This window comes from Motacilla alba, chromosome Z (genome assembly GCF_015832195.1).
Source record: "Motacilla alba alba isolate MOTALB_02 chromosome Z, Motacilla_alba_V1.0_pri, whole genome shotgun sequence".
NCBI lineage: Eukaryota > Metazoa > Chordata > Aves > Passeriformes > Motacillidae > Motacilla > Motacilla alba.
The window spans coordinates 10,309,309-10,323,755 of record NC_052046.1 but is presented as its reverse complement, the minus strand read 5'-3'; the positions used below and the strand labels follow the sequence as shown (position 1 = coordinate 10,323,755).

Genomic DNA, 14,447 nt, shown 5'->3' with positions numbered 1-14,447 from the left:
CTTGTATTTTCTCTCCTCATTAGCTCCAAAAGCAGGATATAGCCAAGGGGCAACTCAGTACACCCAAGCCCAGCAAACACGGCAAGTGACAGCTATAAAACCTGCAACCCCAAGTCCAGCAACAACGACATTTTCCATATATCCTGTATCCTCGACTGTGCAGCCAGTGGCAGCTGCAGCCACTGTTGTTCCATCCTATACTCAGAGTGCAACATACAGCACAACAGCAGTAACTTACTCTGGTAAGAATTTTGCATGTTTTCTTGTTGGGATCTTTGAAGTTGCTACAGAAGAGGCTTTCAATGCTCCGAAGTTTAGCAGTTCATTCTCAATTACATTGTAGTCTGCTAAGAGGTAGCAACCAGTTCAGTCATTACAATGGCAGAATGTTTGGTTGTATCTTCAAAATAGTTTTGATGTCTTATGAACCTATTTTGTTAAATATGAGAATATACAAAGTGCTGACATTGCTACCAAGCAGTGACTTATTGTAAGGTGAAAAGGAAAAATCAGGGAGTACAAAATGTAACAAAATGCATCCACACAGATGTGTGGTCTAGTGCCACACATCTGTGGTACTAGAAATGGGAAGGATGCATGCAGTTACAGAGACAGGGAGGAACAGTTTAGTATAAATCTTTTAAGTTTGGGCTGTCCTGACCCAAAATGGAATGAGAAATGTGTGCTGGAAAGACTTTATTCAACCATTAGGAATCCAAAACATAGTTAAAGATTAAAATATTGTAACTTCGTAACTGCAGATGGTAATTAACTGGCATGTTATACGTACCCTGAACTTTTTGTTTTCTTTTGTTTCTTAAACAAAATCCCTTTAAAAGGGATTTTAATACTTCCTTGAGACAGAGCCTAGTTTTCTTGATTTACTCAGTTAGAAGTCAGGGACTGTGTAGCCAGGTTTTAGTGAGTGAAGCATCTGAAATAGGATGTAATAGCACTAGGTGTTCTGTCTTTTATCTTCATTTTTTTCCCCTTCCTCTCCATATTATCAGTCCTTTACATTTGGAAACATGAACAGCGAATCAGATTCTAGAAGATTGCTTGCTTCATGTGACCTTTGCTAAATCTTTCATTAAAAATCTTGATCCATCATACCCAGTCTTACCAGATGTACCAGGAAATTTCATATGTTCTCTAGGGATGCTTTGATATATCTAATTTAACTGTGTGTGTGCAAAGATGGGTCTAGAATTTAATATATTCCAACACAATTGTTGGTGTATATTTGTCTACTGTGAAACATGAAGCCAAATTCAAGACTGCCTGACAAGATCTCAGTGAATTACTTACATCTTGCCTTGCCCCTCAGCTGTTATGCAACATGATTTGAATTAGTGTATTATGTAATTGATACATTATATATGGTGATGTAACATTTGTTTTTATTTTATTTTTTCAGGTACCTCCTATTCTGGCTATGAAGCTGCAGTGTATTCAGCTGCATCGTCCTATTACCAACAGCAGCAACAGCAACAGCAGAAACAGGCGGCGGCAGCAGCTGCTGCTGCTGCTGCGACAGCTGCTTGGACAGGGACCACCTTTACTAAAAAGGCACCATTCCAAAATAAGCAACTGAAACCAAAACAGCCTCCCAAACCACCCCAGATCCACTACTGTGACGTTTGCAAGATCAGCTGTGCTGGACCACAGGTATCTGTATTATGTATTATTCTACTGTGCTTTATTCTACTATACTTTATTCATTATTTCTTCAGCTAAAAAACCTTGCCCTCTTAAGAGTCATAGAATTGCAGAATGGCCTGGGTTGGAAAGGATCTTGAAGATCATCTAGTTCCAAGCTCTGTGCTGTAGGCAGGTCACCTTCACCAGAGCAGGTTGCTCAGAGCCCCATCCAGCCTGGCCTTGAGCACTTCCAGGGATGGGGCACCCGCAGCTTTTCTGGGCAACTGTGCCAGTGCATCATCATGCTCACCATAAAGAATTTCTTCTCAACACCTAAACCTACTTTCTTTCAGTTTGAAACCATTGCCTCTTGTCCTGTCACTCCATGCTTTTGTAAAATGTCTCTCTCCATCTTTCTTACAAACTTTCTTTACGCACTGGAAGGTCCAAGTTAGGTCGCCGCAAGGCCTTTTCTAGACTGAACGAACCAAATTGTCTTAGCCTTTCCTCAGAAGGGGTGCTCCATCCCTCTAATCAAAAGTTTTTGTTAATTTTTAGACCTGAGTTTATACTTGTACTAAATGAATAATGACATAAAAATGTGTACTGTTATAGAAAGAAGTAGGAAGTTGGAAGACATAAAGTTACACCCCCTGAGCTTGTACAGAGGAGCTTCACCTGACTTCAGAATTATTTGAAACTTTGAATGTGATTTGTTTCTTTAGTTAACTTCTTAGAAAATACTGTTTTGAAAGCTGTGAATTTTGAAAGCTGTGTAAGCTTTGTGAATAGGAAACCTGAACATTTATTCTTCATTATATTCCAATTTCTCAGTTTAGTGTTGTAGTGGGTAAAAGTGCCTAGAAAGTAGATATCAAGTCATGCAGAATGTTTATGTCCGAGTGTGGCTAAACAGTTCTTTTACTAATGTAAATTTGTCATTATTTCCTACCCTGCCAGTGTTGATAGAGGAACTAATACCAACTTCTGCATTTTGTTTTCAGTACAACTTTATTTGTGCACTGCCTCCTTTTAAATTGATTTTTCTGTTTATCTGGATACACTTAAAGTTTGATGGAAGCTGAAAATCAAGAATAATTGAATGCAATGCAGGAAACCTCAGTTTCTGATCCTCAAGTTTTCAGTGGTGGTATCTGTTGACCACTACTTGATTGAGAAGTTGGGAAGCTAGAGGAGAAAAACCTGTATTGTACTGTTTCATCTAAGTGTGGGATCCTGATGCTGGAGAAGAAAATTTTCTGGTCTTAGAAGTGGCCTGTTAATGCATGTCATACCACAGAAATGTTCAGTGTAGGAGGTACTTCTTAGGTAAAATGTGTGTTTTCTGCCATGTTCTGTATTCCGTGTAGTTAGGGGAATGATGAACCAGCAGTAAAAAGACAGCTTACTGTGTGTTTTGTTTATTTAAACAGACTTACAAAGAGCACTTGGAAGGCCAGAAGCACAAAAAGAAAGAAGCAGCGTTAAAAGCTTCCCAGAACACCACCAACAACAGTACTTCTGCTCGTGGAACTCAGAATCAGTTGCGCTGTGAGCTCTGTGATGTGTCTTGTACCGGGGCAGATGCTTATGCTGCCCATATCCGTGGAGCCAAGCATCAGAAAGTAAGAGATTCCTCTTGTTCTTACCATGCAAGTCAGTATATACATTTCTCCCCATCATTTTTTCTCATTTTAAGGAAGGAGAAAATATGCAGAAAGAGTATAATTTAAATTGTTTAAAGATTTTAGTTCTTCATTTCCTTTCAAACTTGTCTTTAGGCTCACTGTTAGAAGGGCTTTGTTAAAAGAAAGGGGGGAAAATACTGCAATGGCATCAATGAAAAGAGGATATATTGGGATATCATCCAAATCATAGGAAGAAGGTGTGGAGTGAGATGAGGGAAAGGTACCATTGAGGACCTGTGGTACTATGCTTGTGGCCCGTAACTTTTCTCAAGACCGTTCTTGAGATTCATCTTACTTGTCTGGTTGGGACAGAAAATAATTCAGTGCACTTTGAAACACTGTAAGCTAAACCAGTGCAAAGAACAGGAGTGTTAGGCATCATTCTTTGATATTTCCTGCAAAGAAAACTGTCCTCTGGAAGCAAGGAACAATGTCCTGTAGTAGACTTTACAATGAGTATGCCTAGAAGACTTCTGGTACACGTGTTCTTCTTACTGTTTGGGTGGTCTTTTGTGGGCATCCTGGAATAAAAACTGTGGACTACACTGTGAAATGCTGTGACCTGTGTTTTAAACTTGGCCATACAAGAGTAAGTGCAATGACAGGTAGAATATGTGTTTAGAAATTACAGATTTTCCTCATAAAATCTGGAAAGATTAATGCACTAACAAATAAAGTATTAATACTCTGCTTTTATAGCTCTTTACATCTCAGAACATAGGCATCAGTAACATTGTTCTTACTAAAATAAATAAATCTCATAGCATGTTTAAAATTATCTTCCTTCAAGAGCAAAAATCTAGATTTAGAGAACTCCAGAGAACTTGTCCAGTGATCTTCCTTTAGGAAACCAAGCCATTACTTTCTTGGGTTGTGCTCCATAATTCCATAGGTAAATGGAGTGTAGTATATATTATCCTTTTATATTTGGGTATAGTTTTCTCTTTGTGATAGTTGCAAGCCATTGCTGGGCTTAGGTTCTTACCAGTGTGAAAATGGTATCTCAAAGGACTCTTGTTGCTGTGGTAACTAAAGAACTGTGTGCATTCTGCTGGAAAAAGTAATTTTGAACAGTTGCTTGAGTTTAAATTTATGCTATTGTGTGACATTATTATGTCGGTGTTCCGATAGGGAACATAAATTAAAACAAAAGCCTAAGAAATTAAGTTGGACACTTGTGTGCATATCATGATTGTGTACATGTTCACATTTAAAGCATGTCTCACAGGTTTGTATTTTTTTTTTACTGCTGTTTTCAACACTCAATCTTTAGTTTTGAACTTGCTTTTTTTTTTTTTTTTTTGAACGGATTACTTGCATTGCTTTTTCAGATGGTGGTCAGCGGACACCAAAAAGAAGTATTATTCCATGAGAGACATGTTATAGAAGGGCCTATGCTTATTAATTCTAATAAGCATGTACCTCTTTACTTTCTATGAGATACTAAAGAGCTCTGAAATACCTCTTGAATCCTCCTTAACTATTTCTAAACATTAGAAGAAAAGGGAAAAAAGGAAGGTATTTGCCTAAGGAATCTCTTCAGCTTGGCTAAGTAACATGTAAAGTCATTCAATATGAAGACTCTTCAAATGTAGCAGTCAAAAGACACAGTGTTGCTGATTTTAATTAAAGCACTCCTAGTTACAAATACTGTTTGGTACCAAAACAGTTCAATGTCGCCCTTTCTAGGGTGACAAGGGCAACAAAACAGACACATGGAAACATAGGAGCAGTATGTGTTCATGAACTTATCCTGAGTTGTAAACTTGTGTTTCTATTCTTATCTAAGCAGTTGTGGGAGTAAATGCCTGAATTTCTAAAGCAGTATCTGTTTCGTTGTTGCAGATGACGAGAGCTTTTATACGTCCATCTTTTTTTTATTTTCTAAGACCACTTTTTGTAAAAAAAACAAGCTAACTCTTTATTTATATTGATTTTTAAAGATATTGATATTTTTGCTTGTGTTACATTATTTTTACAGCTATTTCAGGGAGATCGTGTTATGAATTTCTCTTCCTACTTACAGGTAGTAAAGTTGCATACAAAACTTGGCAAACCCATTCCTTCAACTGAACCAAATGTGGTTACCCAAGCTACGTCCTCAACATCCACATCTGCTTCCAAACCAACGGCCTCTGCTTCAAATATAGCAACTAGCAGCAGTACAGTGAACTCCTCTGTTGCATCCTCTGCAGTGAAAGTTCTTACTCCCACGGCAAACACACCACTTAACACTGCATCCAACAACAAAACATCTTCAACCGCTGCTAACATAGCTGTAAAGAAAATATCTACACCGAAAATAAACTTTGTTGGCAAGTACAGAAGTCAGTCTTTATTTTGAAACCTAATCTATTCTGTAAATTTTTCTTAAGTACTAGTGCAGCAGACACAAATGTATTTCAGTAACTCCATGCTTGAGTTACTCTGCTGTGTTTAAGGAAATTACTGATAAGTGAGAATTTCTGTAAAAGTTTTTCTTCAAAATTGATGTTGGTGTTTTCTGCCCAGTTGTCTCCACCTGGCCCTTCTTGAATACTTTTCCCAACTTCATAAGAAGCCTCCCACCTTTGGTTTCTTATGTAGTAGCTGCTGGAGTATTGCAGCTTATAGTCCTAATTTCAGTTCACAGCCTGGGCTGTTAATGCACCTGCAATAGATTGGCAGTTTGTGATGGGCAACTGAAACATCCTTTTTCAGTGGAAAACTAACCATGTAAACTGACCATAACAGAGATGGGAAGCAGCTGTTGCACAATAAGCTATCCTCCTCTTCAAGGAGAGACCTCTACAGTTGCAACACTAGGGGTATACTGCCTTTACTAGTACAATCATTATAAAGTTTTGAAGTACCTTTTTTAAAAAAAATAAATTTACAAAATAACAAAAAAAAGAGATTATTAAAATACATTCTCTGAGTTGTTCCCTATTCAGTCCTGTTCCTTTAAAAAGCAGGAAAACAAATAACAAAAATGGTGATTTTATAAAGCAGAAGATTTTCTTGTTAAAATAAGCAACTTCAGTGTTTAAGTAACCTGAATGTTGTTAAATTTACTGTTAAAATATTTAATTGTATTGAAAATACATTTAAGTTGTGTTTGATTTTAAAATCCGATAGATTTTAAAAGACCTACAATTCTTTGCCCAGATTATAGGTATTTGCAAATAAAATCTTCAGTTTGCACATTGTTTAATCACATTCTCATTTTATGAAGAGCAATAATTTAACTTTTTTTTTGATTTCTAGGTGGTAATAAGCTTCAGACAACAGGAAGTAAAATGGAAGAAATGAAATCAGCTGAAAATGTTAAAACACCTCCTGCTGCTACAGTGCAAACACAGGAAGTAAAGCCTGACACAGCAGCTGAACCAGTGACTCCCACAACTCTGGCTGCCTTGCAAAGTGATGTCCAACCAGTGGGCCATGACTATGTGGAGGAGGTATTAATATAAAAATATTTATTATTTTTTGACTGTTATAGTGAAATGTAATGATAGACTGATTGAGGTTGGCAGGGACTTCTTTAGGTCGCCTGGTTCAGTCACCCTACTTAAGAAGGACCACCTACAGCCAGTCACCCAGGACCATGTCCAGATGTTTTTTGAGAATGTCAAAGGATGGAGACTCCATAACTTCCCTGAGCAGTTGTGCAAAGCACAGTCAGTCACAATAAAACAGTGTTCTGATGTTCAGCTATTTTTCACTTGGAGCTAATTTGCTCTGGTCCTGGACTGGGCATCATTGAAAAAGGTCTGGCTGTGTCCTCTTTGCACTCTTCCTCCAGGTATTTATATGCACTGATATGATCCCCCTCAGCCTCCTCTTCCCTAGGTGAGACAGTTGAGGTCCCTCTGGATGTCAGTCATATGCTTTTTGGCATATCATCCACTCCTCTTAGTTTTGTGTCATCAGCAAACTAGCTGAGGATACATTCTCCCCCATCATCCAGAGCATTACTGAAGATGTTAGAGGACTATTGATCCAGGGGCTGCATTGCTGGCTCCTGGCCTCCAACGGGGCTCCATTCTGTTGATCACTACCCTTTGCCAGGCTGTTCAGTTCACCTCACTGTATACTTATCCAGCCTATGCATTAGCAGCTTGTGTAGGAGGATGTTGTGGTGAGACTGTGTCCAAGGTTTTACTGAAGTCCGCAAGGACAGTCTTGACTGCTCTGCCTTCATCTGCCAGGCCTTCACCTTGGTGAAGTTATGCTGACTGCACCTGATGGTTTTCTTGCCCTTATTGTACCTGGAAATAGTTTCCAGGATTAGCTGCTCCATTGCCTTCCCAGAGATCAAGATGAGGTTGACTGTAATTCATTCCCTGGTTTGTCCTTGAAGATAAGTCTGATAATGCATTGAACCTGCAAAGGCTTATGCATTTGTTTACATTTTTGTATTATGCATATTTGTTTTTTCTTCATGTGGTTGGTATGATATAGGTGGATCAACTCTGATGTATATTTTGCATGACGCAAAGGTCATGGGTCTGTGATAGGTCTGTGATTTATTAGTTTACTATGTTCAGGTTCAAATTTACAGCTGTGTACTGCTTTGAAATGGAAGGACCTTGTTCTCTGCTCGTTACCAAGCCCAATGGTGTGTCTGTCAGGAATGAAGATTCTACTTTGCCTTCTTTCAGTTATTGTGTGACCTTCTTAATGTGTTTTAGGCCAGGTAGACATTATTCAGTGGCACTGGATAATTAGATTAATGGATAATTTAATTTAATATCAGCCTTATAAAATAAAAAAGAAATGACCAAATGTGTTATAACTTTATTTTCCAGGTAAGGAATGATGAAGGAAAGGTGATCCGCTTTCACTGTAAACTCTGTGAATGCAGTTTCAATGATCCTAATGCCAAGGAGATGCATTTGAAAGGGCGGCGGCACAGACTTCAGTACAAGGTAAAAATGCTAATGCTTCTCTCTGAAAATCAACCAGATATCAGCTAACTGGTCTGGTCACCTGCTCTTAGGTTTAAAGACTAGACAAAAGTAGGCACTCTGAGTAAACAGCCTGTAAAAAAAGAGAAGTATATTTCATAGGCAGTGTAGTCTTTAAAGAATAATGCAAACTGTGAAATTATATTTTGGTTGAGGCTTTTTATAATGTTTTAAATGTCACTTGTAGTCCAAGCAATGCAAGCAACAATAGGTTCTTTATGTTGCTTACCATGAAGTTTAAAGAGTAAAAAATAGTATTGCTCAGTGGTTTTGGTAGGATAAACAGCACACACTCTTTGTGTTGCAGACTTTTTAATGATTACTGCATTTGTACAGTTCTAAAACTGCATTTTGCTCCTTTTGATTTTATTGTAGATGAGCAGTTTATGTTAAATATGTCAGAACTGCTCCGTAACCTTGAGATAAGGACAGGAAAGCAATACTTAATTCATTACTTTTTCGATCTAGAAAAAAGTAAACCCAGACTTACAAGTAGAAGTAAAGCCCAGTATTCGAGCAAGAAAAATTCAAGAAGAGAAGATGAGAAAACAGATGCAGAAAGAAGAATACTGGAGAAGGCGCGAAGAGGAGGAACGCTGGAGGATGGAAATGAGGTAATGCATTCTGTTTCATGAATGAATGTGACAACCTGCTGTCAGATTGTCTGAAACTATCTCCATAGTTACTTACTTTAAATACTTAAGGGAACTCTGTACTGTCGTGTTTTAAATTGTCATTCTCTCACTGGGATTTTTGTTTGCTACTGTTCAATCCTTCTGAGTAATGCAGAGTTAGTAGAATTATTTTGCCACAAATGCAGACCTACTTTTACAACAATAATTCATGTTACTGTCTCTTCATTAGTATTTGCTTATGACTGCTAAAAGTTGTTGAGGACAAAGGATCTGTCTAGAGCAATGTCAAGTATTAACTGCTGTATAAAGAGAACACTTTGATTGATGCACTTCAGGCGATATGAAGAGGACATGTACTGGAGGAGAATGGAGGAAGAGCAGCATCACTGGGATGACCGTCGCAGAATACCAGATGGAGGATATCCTCATGGCCCTCCAGGACCACTAGGTCTGCTGGGAGTTAGACCTGGAATGCCTCCTCAACCCCAAGGACCAGCAGTGAGTTTCTTACTTTGAGAAAAAAATTAAACCATTCTTACCAGGAAGCACAGTTAAGAAATATAAAATTACTCAGTGCTACTTCACTTGTCTCCGGTGTTTCTTAATAAAGGATTTTAAAGAGAAGAAGAAATTATATGCTAATGAAATGGTGTAGGTGTATTAGTCCTCCAAAATAAGTCAAATGAAATGACAAGAGGATGCTTTAAATATTGCTTCTTATGAAACACAAGTCCTACTTGATTTTTCTATTTTTTATTTTATTTGATTGTGTTATATATTATTTATGTAATTGTGGACAAATGTATGGATAAAAAGTGTCCGGAAAAAAGGGTCATCAGTCTTGGAGAATAATGGTTAGTGGTGCATCATACTCTAGCAGTGTGGAGTGCAGTACCACATGGGTTGATTCTGGCATTGAACTGGGAGGCGCCTTATCAGGGATCTGAAAGGTGATGGAGTGAGTGCACACTGCTGAGGTTTGCAGCTGGCATGAACCTGAATCACGTTGGGATGGGGAGAATAGCTGATACCTTTGATGGCAAGGCCACCATCCAGAGGCACCTAGGTGGGCTGTAGGATTGGAACATTATGGAATTCTGCAAGTACAAGTGCCTAATGCTGCACTCAGAAAGGAAGAACCCATTGCATTGATAGAGGCTGGGTAGCAGCTCTGCTGAAAGGGATGTGGGGGTCCTGGCAAACAGCAGTCTGGGCATGTGTCAGCAGCGTGCCCTGGCAGCAGGGCCAGCAGCTCCCTGGGCTTTAACAGGAGCACAGTCAGTAGATAAAGGGAAGTGATGAGCTTTCATTAGACCCTAACTTCATTAGTACATTTAATTTTGGGCTTTTCAGTAGAAGATACAGAAAGCATAACAGGCTCAGTGTGGAGCTACCAAGATGTCCAGGGGTCTGGAATACTTGCTCTCTGAGGAGAGACTGAGGCACCTGGGATTGTTTGGCCTGGAGAAGAGAGAGCTTCAGTCGGACAGGATAGCCTTCTAATAGCTGTGCTTTATAAAGGGTATGGAGCCAGGCTTTTTATAGTCATGAGAGGGTGAGATACATCCAGCTTAAGCAAACACAGAGGAGATTTAGACTGAATACAGGAAATCTTTATTTGGACAGGGGTTGTGCAGCCACCATCTTTGAAGGTTTTCAAAAACTAACAGGCTTAAGCCCTGAGCAACATGATGTGGTCTTACAGCTTGAACAGGAGTTTGGACTAGATGACCTTCTGAGGTTGTCCTGTACAATCCTTTGATTGTACAAAAGTAATCATGGATACTTTATTTTGCAGCAATATCCAAGTATTGGATATTCCCAGTTGCGGAGTACCTCTGATCTTGGGATTTGGCCTTAGTTTAATTTTTATACACTTCATGTCTTTTCATACATGATTGATTGTGACAGTGTAGTCTGAGGAAAGTTCATGTTTTGTTACATTTCAGTGATGTAAGGTTTCAATATTCTGTTCCTTAGCCACATGTTTGGGTTTTTGGTATTTTGTCTCATTTGTGAACTTGTAAGTGTACCCAGGTTTCAGAAGAACACTTTTTTGTCTGTTCAGCCTCTACGCCGCCCTGACTCCTCTGATGACCGTTACGTGATGACCAAGCATGCTGCTATATATCCGACTGAGGAGGAACTTCAGGCAGTCCAAAAAATTGTTTCTATTACTGAGCGTGCTTTGAAGCTGGTTTCTGACAGCATGACTGATCATGAAAAAAGCAAGAACAAAGAGGGAGATGACAAAAAGGATGGCAGTAAAGACAGGTATTTTTAAATTACTTTTTAAGGATTTATCATTTTCCTTACCCTGTTATCAGTGTTTTAAAGATCTTATCTCTTTGAGCTTTTATGCAGTATTATGAAGTCTCAGAGAGATGTGGAGTACTATTTTATTTTACTTTTCTATCTTCAGGATTATTTTTATAATTTTTACATTATTATTTTAAATGCAACTTTTTACTATAATTCACAGAGCTTTGAAAGGCGTTTTACGGGTGGGCGTTTTGGCTAAAGGTTTGCTGCTCCGTGGAGACCGAAATGTCAATCTGGTTTTGTTGTGTGCTGAGAAGCCCTCCAAGACGTTACTCAGTCGTATTGCTGAAAGCCTCCCTAAGCAACTTGCAGTAAGTAGAATTTAGATTTTTGGATTTGAGTTTTTGTAAAAGTACTGGGAAAATCTGTCCTCAAGTTAAATGTCTATAGGAATCACTGTGCTGCTACATGACATAGCTCAGGTTCAGTTTCTTTCCATTTTCTGAATGTTTTCATCTGAATTTAGAGACTGCTGCATGTTCTGCTTCCTCCGTATTGTGACCATACAAGAGTGTGCTCTAGCAGTGTAGTATCAATCACCATTTAACAGATTTCTTTTATTTGGGAAATAGAAATGAGCACAAGAAAGACCATTAATCAGTTACCAGTAGCAATAGAGAGAATTACAGCACGTTACATGTTACAGCATGCCTGCTGCATCACGGTCAAAGTTCTCCATTAATGCTGGTCTTTTGTACTTCTATCTTGTTTCCTTATTGTATGTGTCAGTACTTAATAGTTAAAATTAGCCAGCTAAATCTAATGTGGGTTTTTTTAGAATTTGGACCTTTAAAAAAGTAAACATGCAGTCTTAGACCACTCAGTGAAATATAAACCCTTTGTATTTCCACAAGAAAGTATAAAGTCTTTGCTCTCTGCTACACAAAGCTTGTCACTGTAGAGTGCTTGTCACAGCATTAGTTTTTCAATGCAATCTAGTAAAATGCTTGACAGAATCACTGGCATGATAGAGGCTTTAGCAGGATCAGATTAATGAAAAAATAGTCTCAAGTTTGCTCTTCTTTGAAGTAATAGAACAGAAGTAAATTTAACAAATGGACATCTTGGTCTGTCTTCATGGAAATCTTCACCAAGTATGTAGAAGAAGGTCACAGAGGTGCCTACAGCTTTCTTTTGGGGCTATTTAAAATTATTTAATGAAGTTGCAAAAAGGAATTAAAAATAAACTTTATTAGTTAATCTTTTTTTTTCCCCCTGGTGCTTATCTTGCCCTTTTTTCTTAGCGTGTTGTGACACCAAAGCACAGGATATACCTAGCAATACCCATTTGTAACTGTGAGCTTGAAAAATGTGCATCTTTGCTTTTTGAAAACTTCGTGTTCCAGTGAGAAACACCCTGCTGACATTTTAATTGTCTCTAAGGCTTTTCTTGATCTCAAACATCATCAAGATCCTTGCTGTGTAGTTTATATTAATTTTCTTTCTGGGCAGGTTTTTTAAATTTTAACTGCTTGGTTGTGTATTAATAATTTGGAAACAGTATGCAAGTCCACATATCTTTATACTGTGTAGTGTGGTTCTTTGACTACATAGGTACCTGCTTCATATCATTATATTGTGTTTCTATCTTTCTGTTGCAAAAAGAATATGTTGGAATCCTTTTTCTTCCTGATATTTTTAATGGCCACATGCTAATAGAAATTTCTGTTTCTCAATATTTAGGTAATAAGTCCAGAGAAATACGATATCAAGTGTGCAGTCCCAGAAGCAGCAATAATTTTAAATTCGTGTGTGGAACCCAAAATGCAAGTTACAATCACACTGACATCTCCAGTCATTCGGGAAGAGAACATGAGGGATGGAGGTTGGGAAGTTGTTAAAGATGTTACTTATTTCTCACCTGTTTTTTTATGTTTATCTATTCTGCTTAAGATGGCACTAAGGTCCTGGAAGGCAACATGCTGGCACACATATTTGATCAAAACTTTGTTTTTCAACAACCAGTCTCAGCAGAAAACAGTTGGTTAAAATAAATGTGTATATGATGCTTTTATTTAATTTTTAAAATTTCTAACTTCATGTCCAACCTCAGCTTTCTGGAAAAGGTACAAGCTTGATTTTTTTTTTCCCTCCTTTTAAAATCATGTGGAAAACTAAGTTTAATTTTATAGCAAGTGGCTATAAACTGGCTTTCTAGAGCAGTCTTGCCTTAAGAGAAAGATTGTATGGATTTAGAAAATCAAATCACAGGTTTTTGGGTTTGAACTGGGTCAGTATTACCATCACTTAGACATTCTGAATAGTGCCACTTAAAATGCACTTTTACAGTACTTTTGACAGTAACAGTGCTTCTAACTTTAAAAGATAATGCGATTTTTTCCAGCTCTCTGAGGTTGCTTTTTGTTCTGGAGTGCTTTTTGAGTATATTTAGGCTCCTGGTATTACAATCACTCTTCTATCCAACTGGCAAACCCAACTAGTACAATAAGAAATGGCTTTGTCATTGAGTTGAAGCAGAAGGTGGAGCTTGGGAATCAATTTAAGTTTGTGAAGTCCACAGTTTCTCTGGTGCCAGCAGTGTTGCTTTAGGGTCTGTTCTGTAACACTTTCAAAGCTCCCAAAGCTTTTAAGCCAACAAGCATGATTAATGTCTGCAGTACATTGGTTCTTTTTATTTACGGGTCAGATAAAATTAACTTTTGTTTCCTTTTAATCCTGTATTTTCGTAGTTGAAAGAGATCATAGCAAACAGGGTTCTGGTGTTTGACAGTGAACCTACAAATAGGAAATCTGAGGCTGTTTTAACACTTCTCATATACAGGTTGAAAGAAATTTTATGTGAGTATGTATACATGTGCTTGTGTATATACGTATTTATATAAGCCACTGAGGTTTTTTTTTTAGATTTCATCTCATCACTACATGTCCTCTAAGACATTGAGGTTTTTATATTGCATTACTAAGTGTCCTGTAGCTGTGACTAGTGCATTTATAAGCAAGCTATGTTAACAAAGTCATCCTACATAATCAGAAATAAAAATTTTCAACATGCATTTTGTGGTTTGGATGACTTCCAAAGAGTCTTAGAGTGCTTTTGTTTTAAGCTGTGCATTTTATTCCTAGCTATAAAGGCTTTGTATGTGTACTGTCACACCCAACCAATTTTACTTGGTTTTGGACAATCTGAGTGTAACATGACTCTGGGCTGAATCCAACTTTCCATACTATTTAAGTTTATTTTAAAAATGCAT

General features: G+C 37.9%; 1 protein-coding gene across 3 annotated transcripts in view; it reads left to right on the top strand.

Moving 5' to 3' along the window:
- Window positions 1-14,447, top strand: part of ZFR (zinc finger RNA binding protein) — a 47,022-nt gene that overhangs the window by 20,785 nt on the left and 11,790 nt on the right. For 2 of the 3 annotated variants that reach the window (XR_005255236.1, XM_038124169.1), the window contains exons 5-15: window positions 24-242; window positions 1,418-1,668; window positions 3,075-3,266; window positions 5,356-5,656; window positions 6,576-6,769; window positions 8,120-8,239; window positions 8,747-8,892; window positions 9,249-9,411; window positions 10,982-11,187; window positions 11,396-11,546; window positions 12,919-13,060. Coding sequence is in view for 2 of the 3 variants with exons in the window: in XM_038124169.1 (XP_037980097.1) it covers window positions 24-242; window positions 1,418-1,668; window positions 3,075-3,266; window positions 5,356-5,656; window positions 6,576-6,769; window positions 8,120-8,239; window positions 8,747-8,892; window positions 9,249-9,411; window positions 10,982-11,187; window positions 11,396-11,546; window positions 12,919-13,060 (2,085 nt within the window). In the remaining variant the exon portion in view is untranslated. The remainder of the gene's footprint in view (window positions 1-23; window positions 243-1,417; window positions 1,669-3,074; window positions 3,267-5,355; window positions 5,657-6,575; window positions 6,770-8,119; window positions 8,240-8,746; window positions 8,893-9,248; window positions 9,412-10,981; window positions 11,188-11,395; window positions 11,547-12,918; window positions 13,061-14,447) is intronic. The other variant, XM_038124170.1, reaches the window with a different exon arrangement.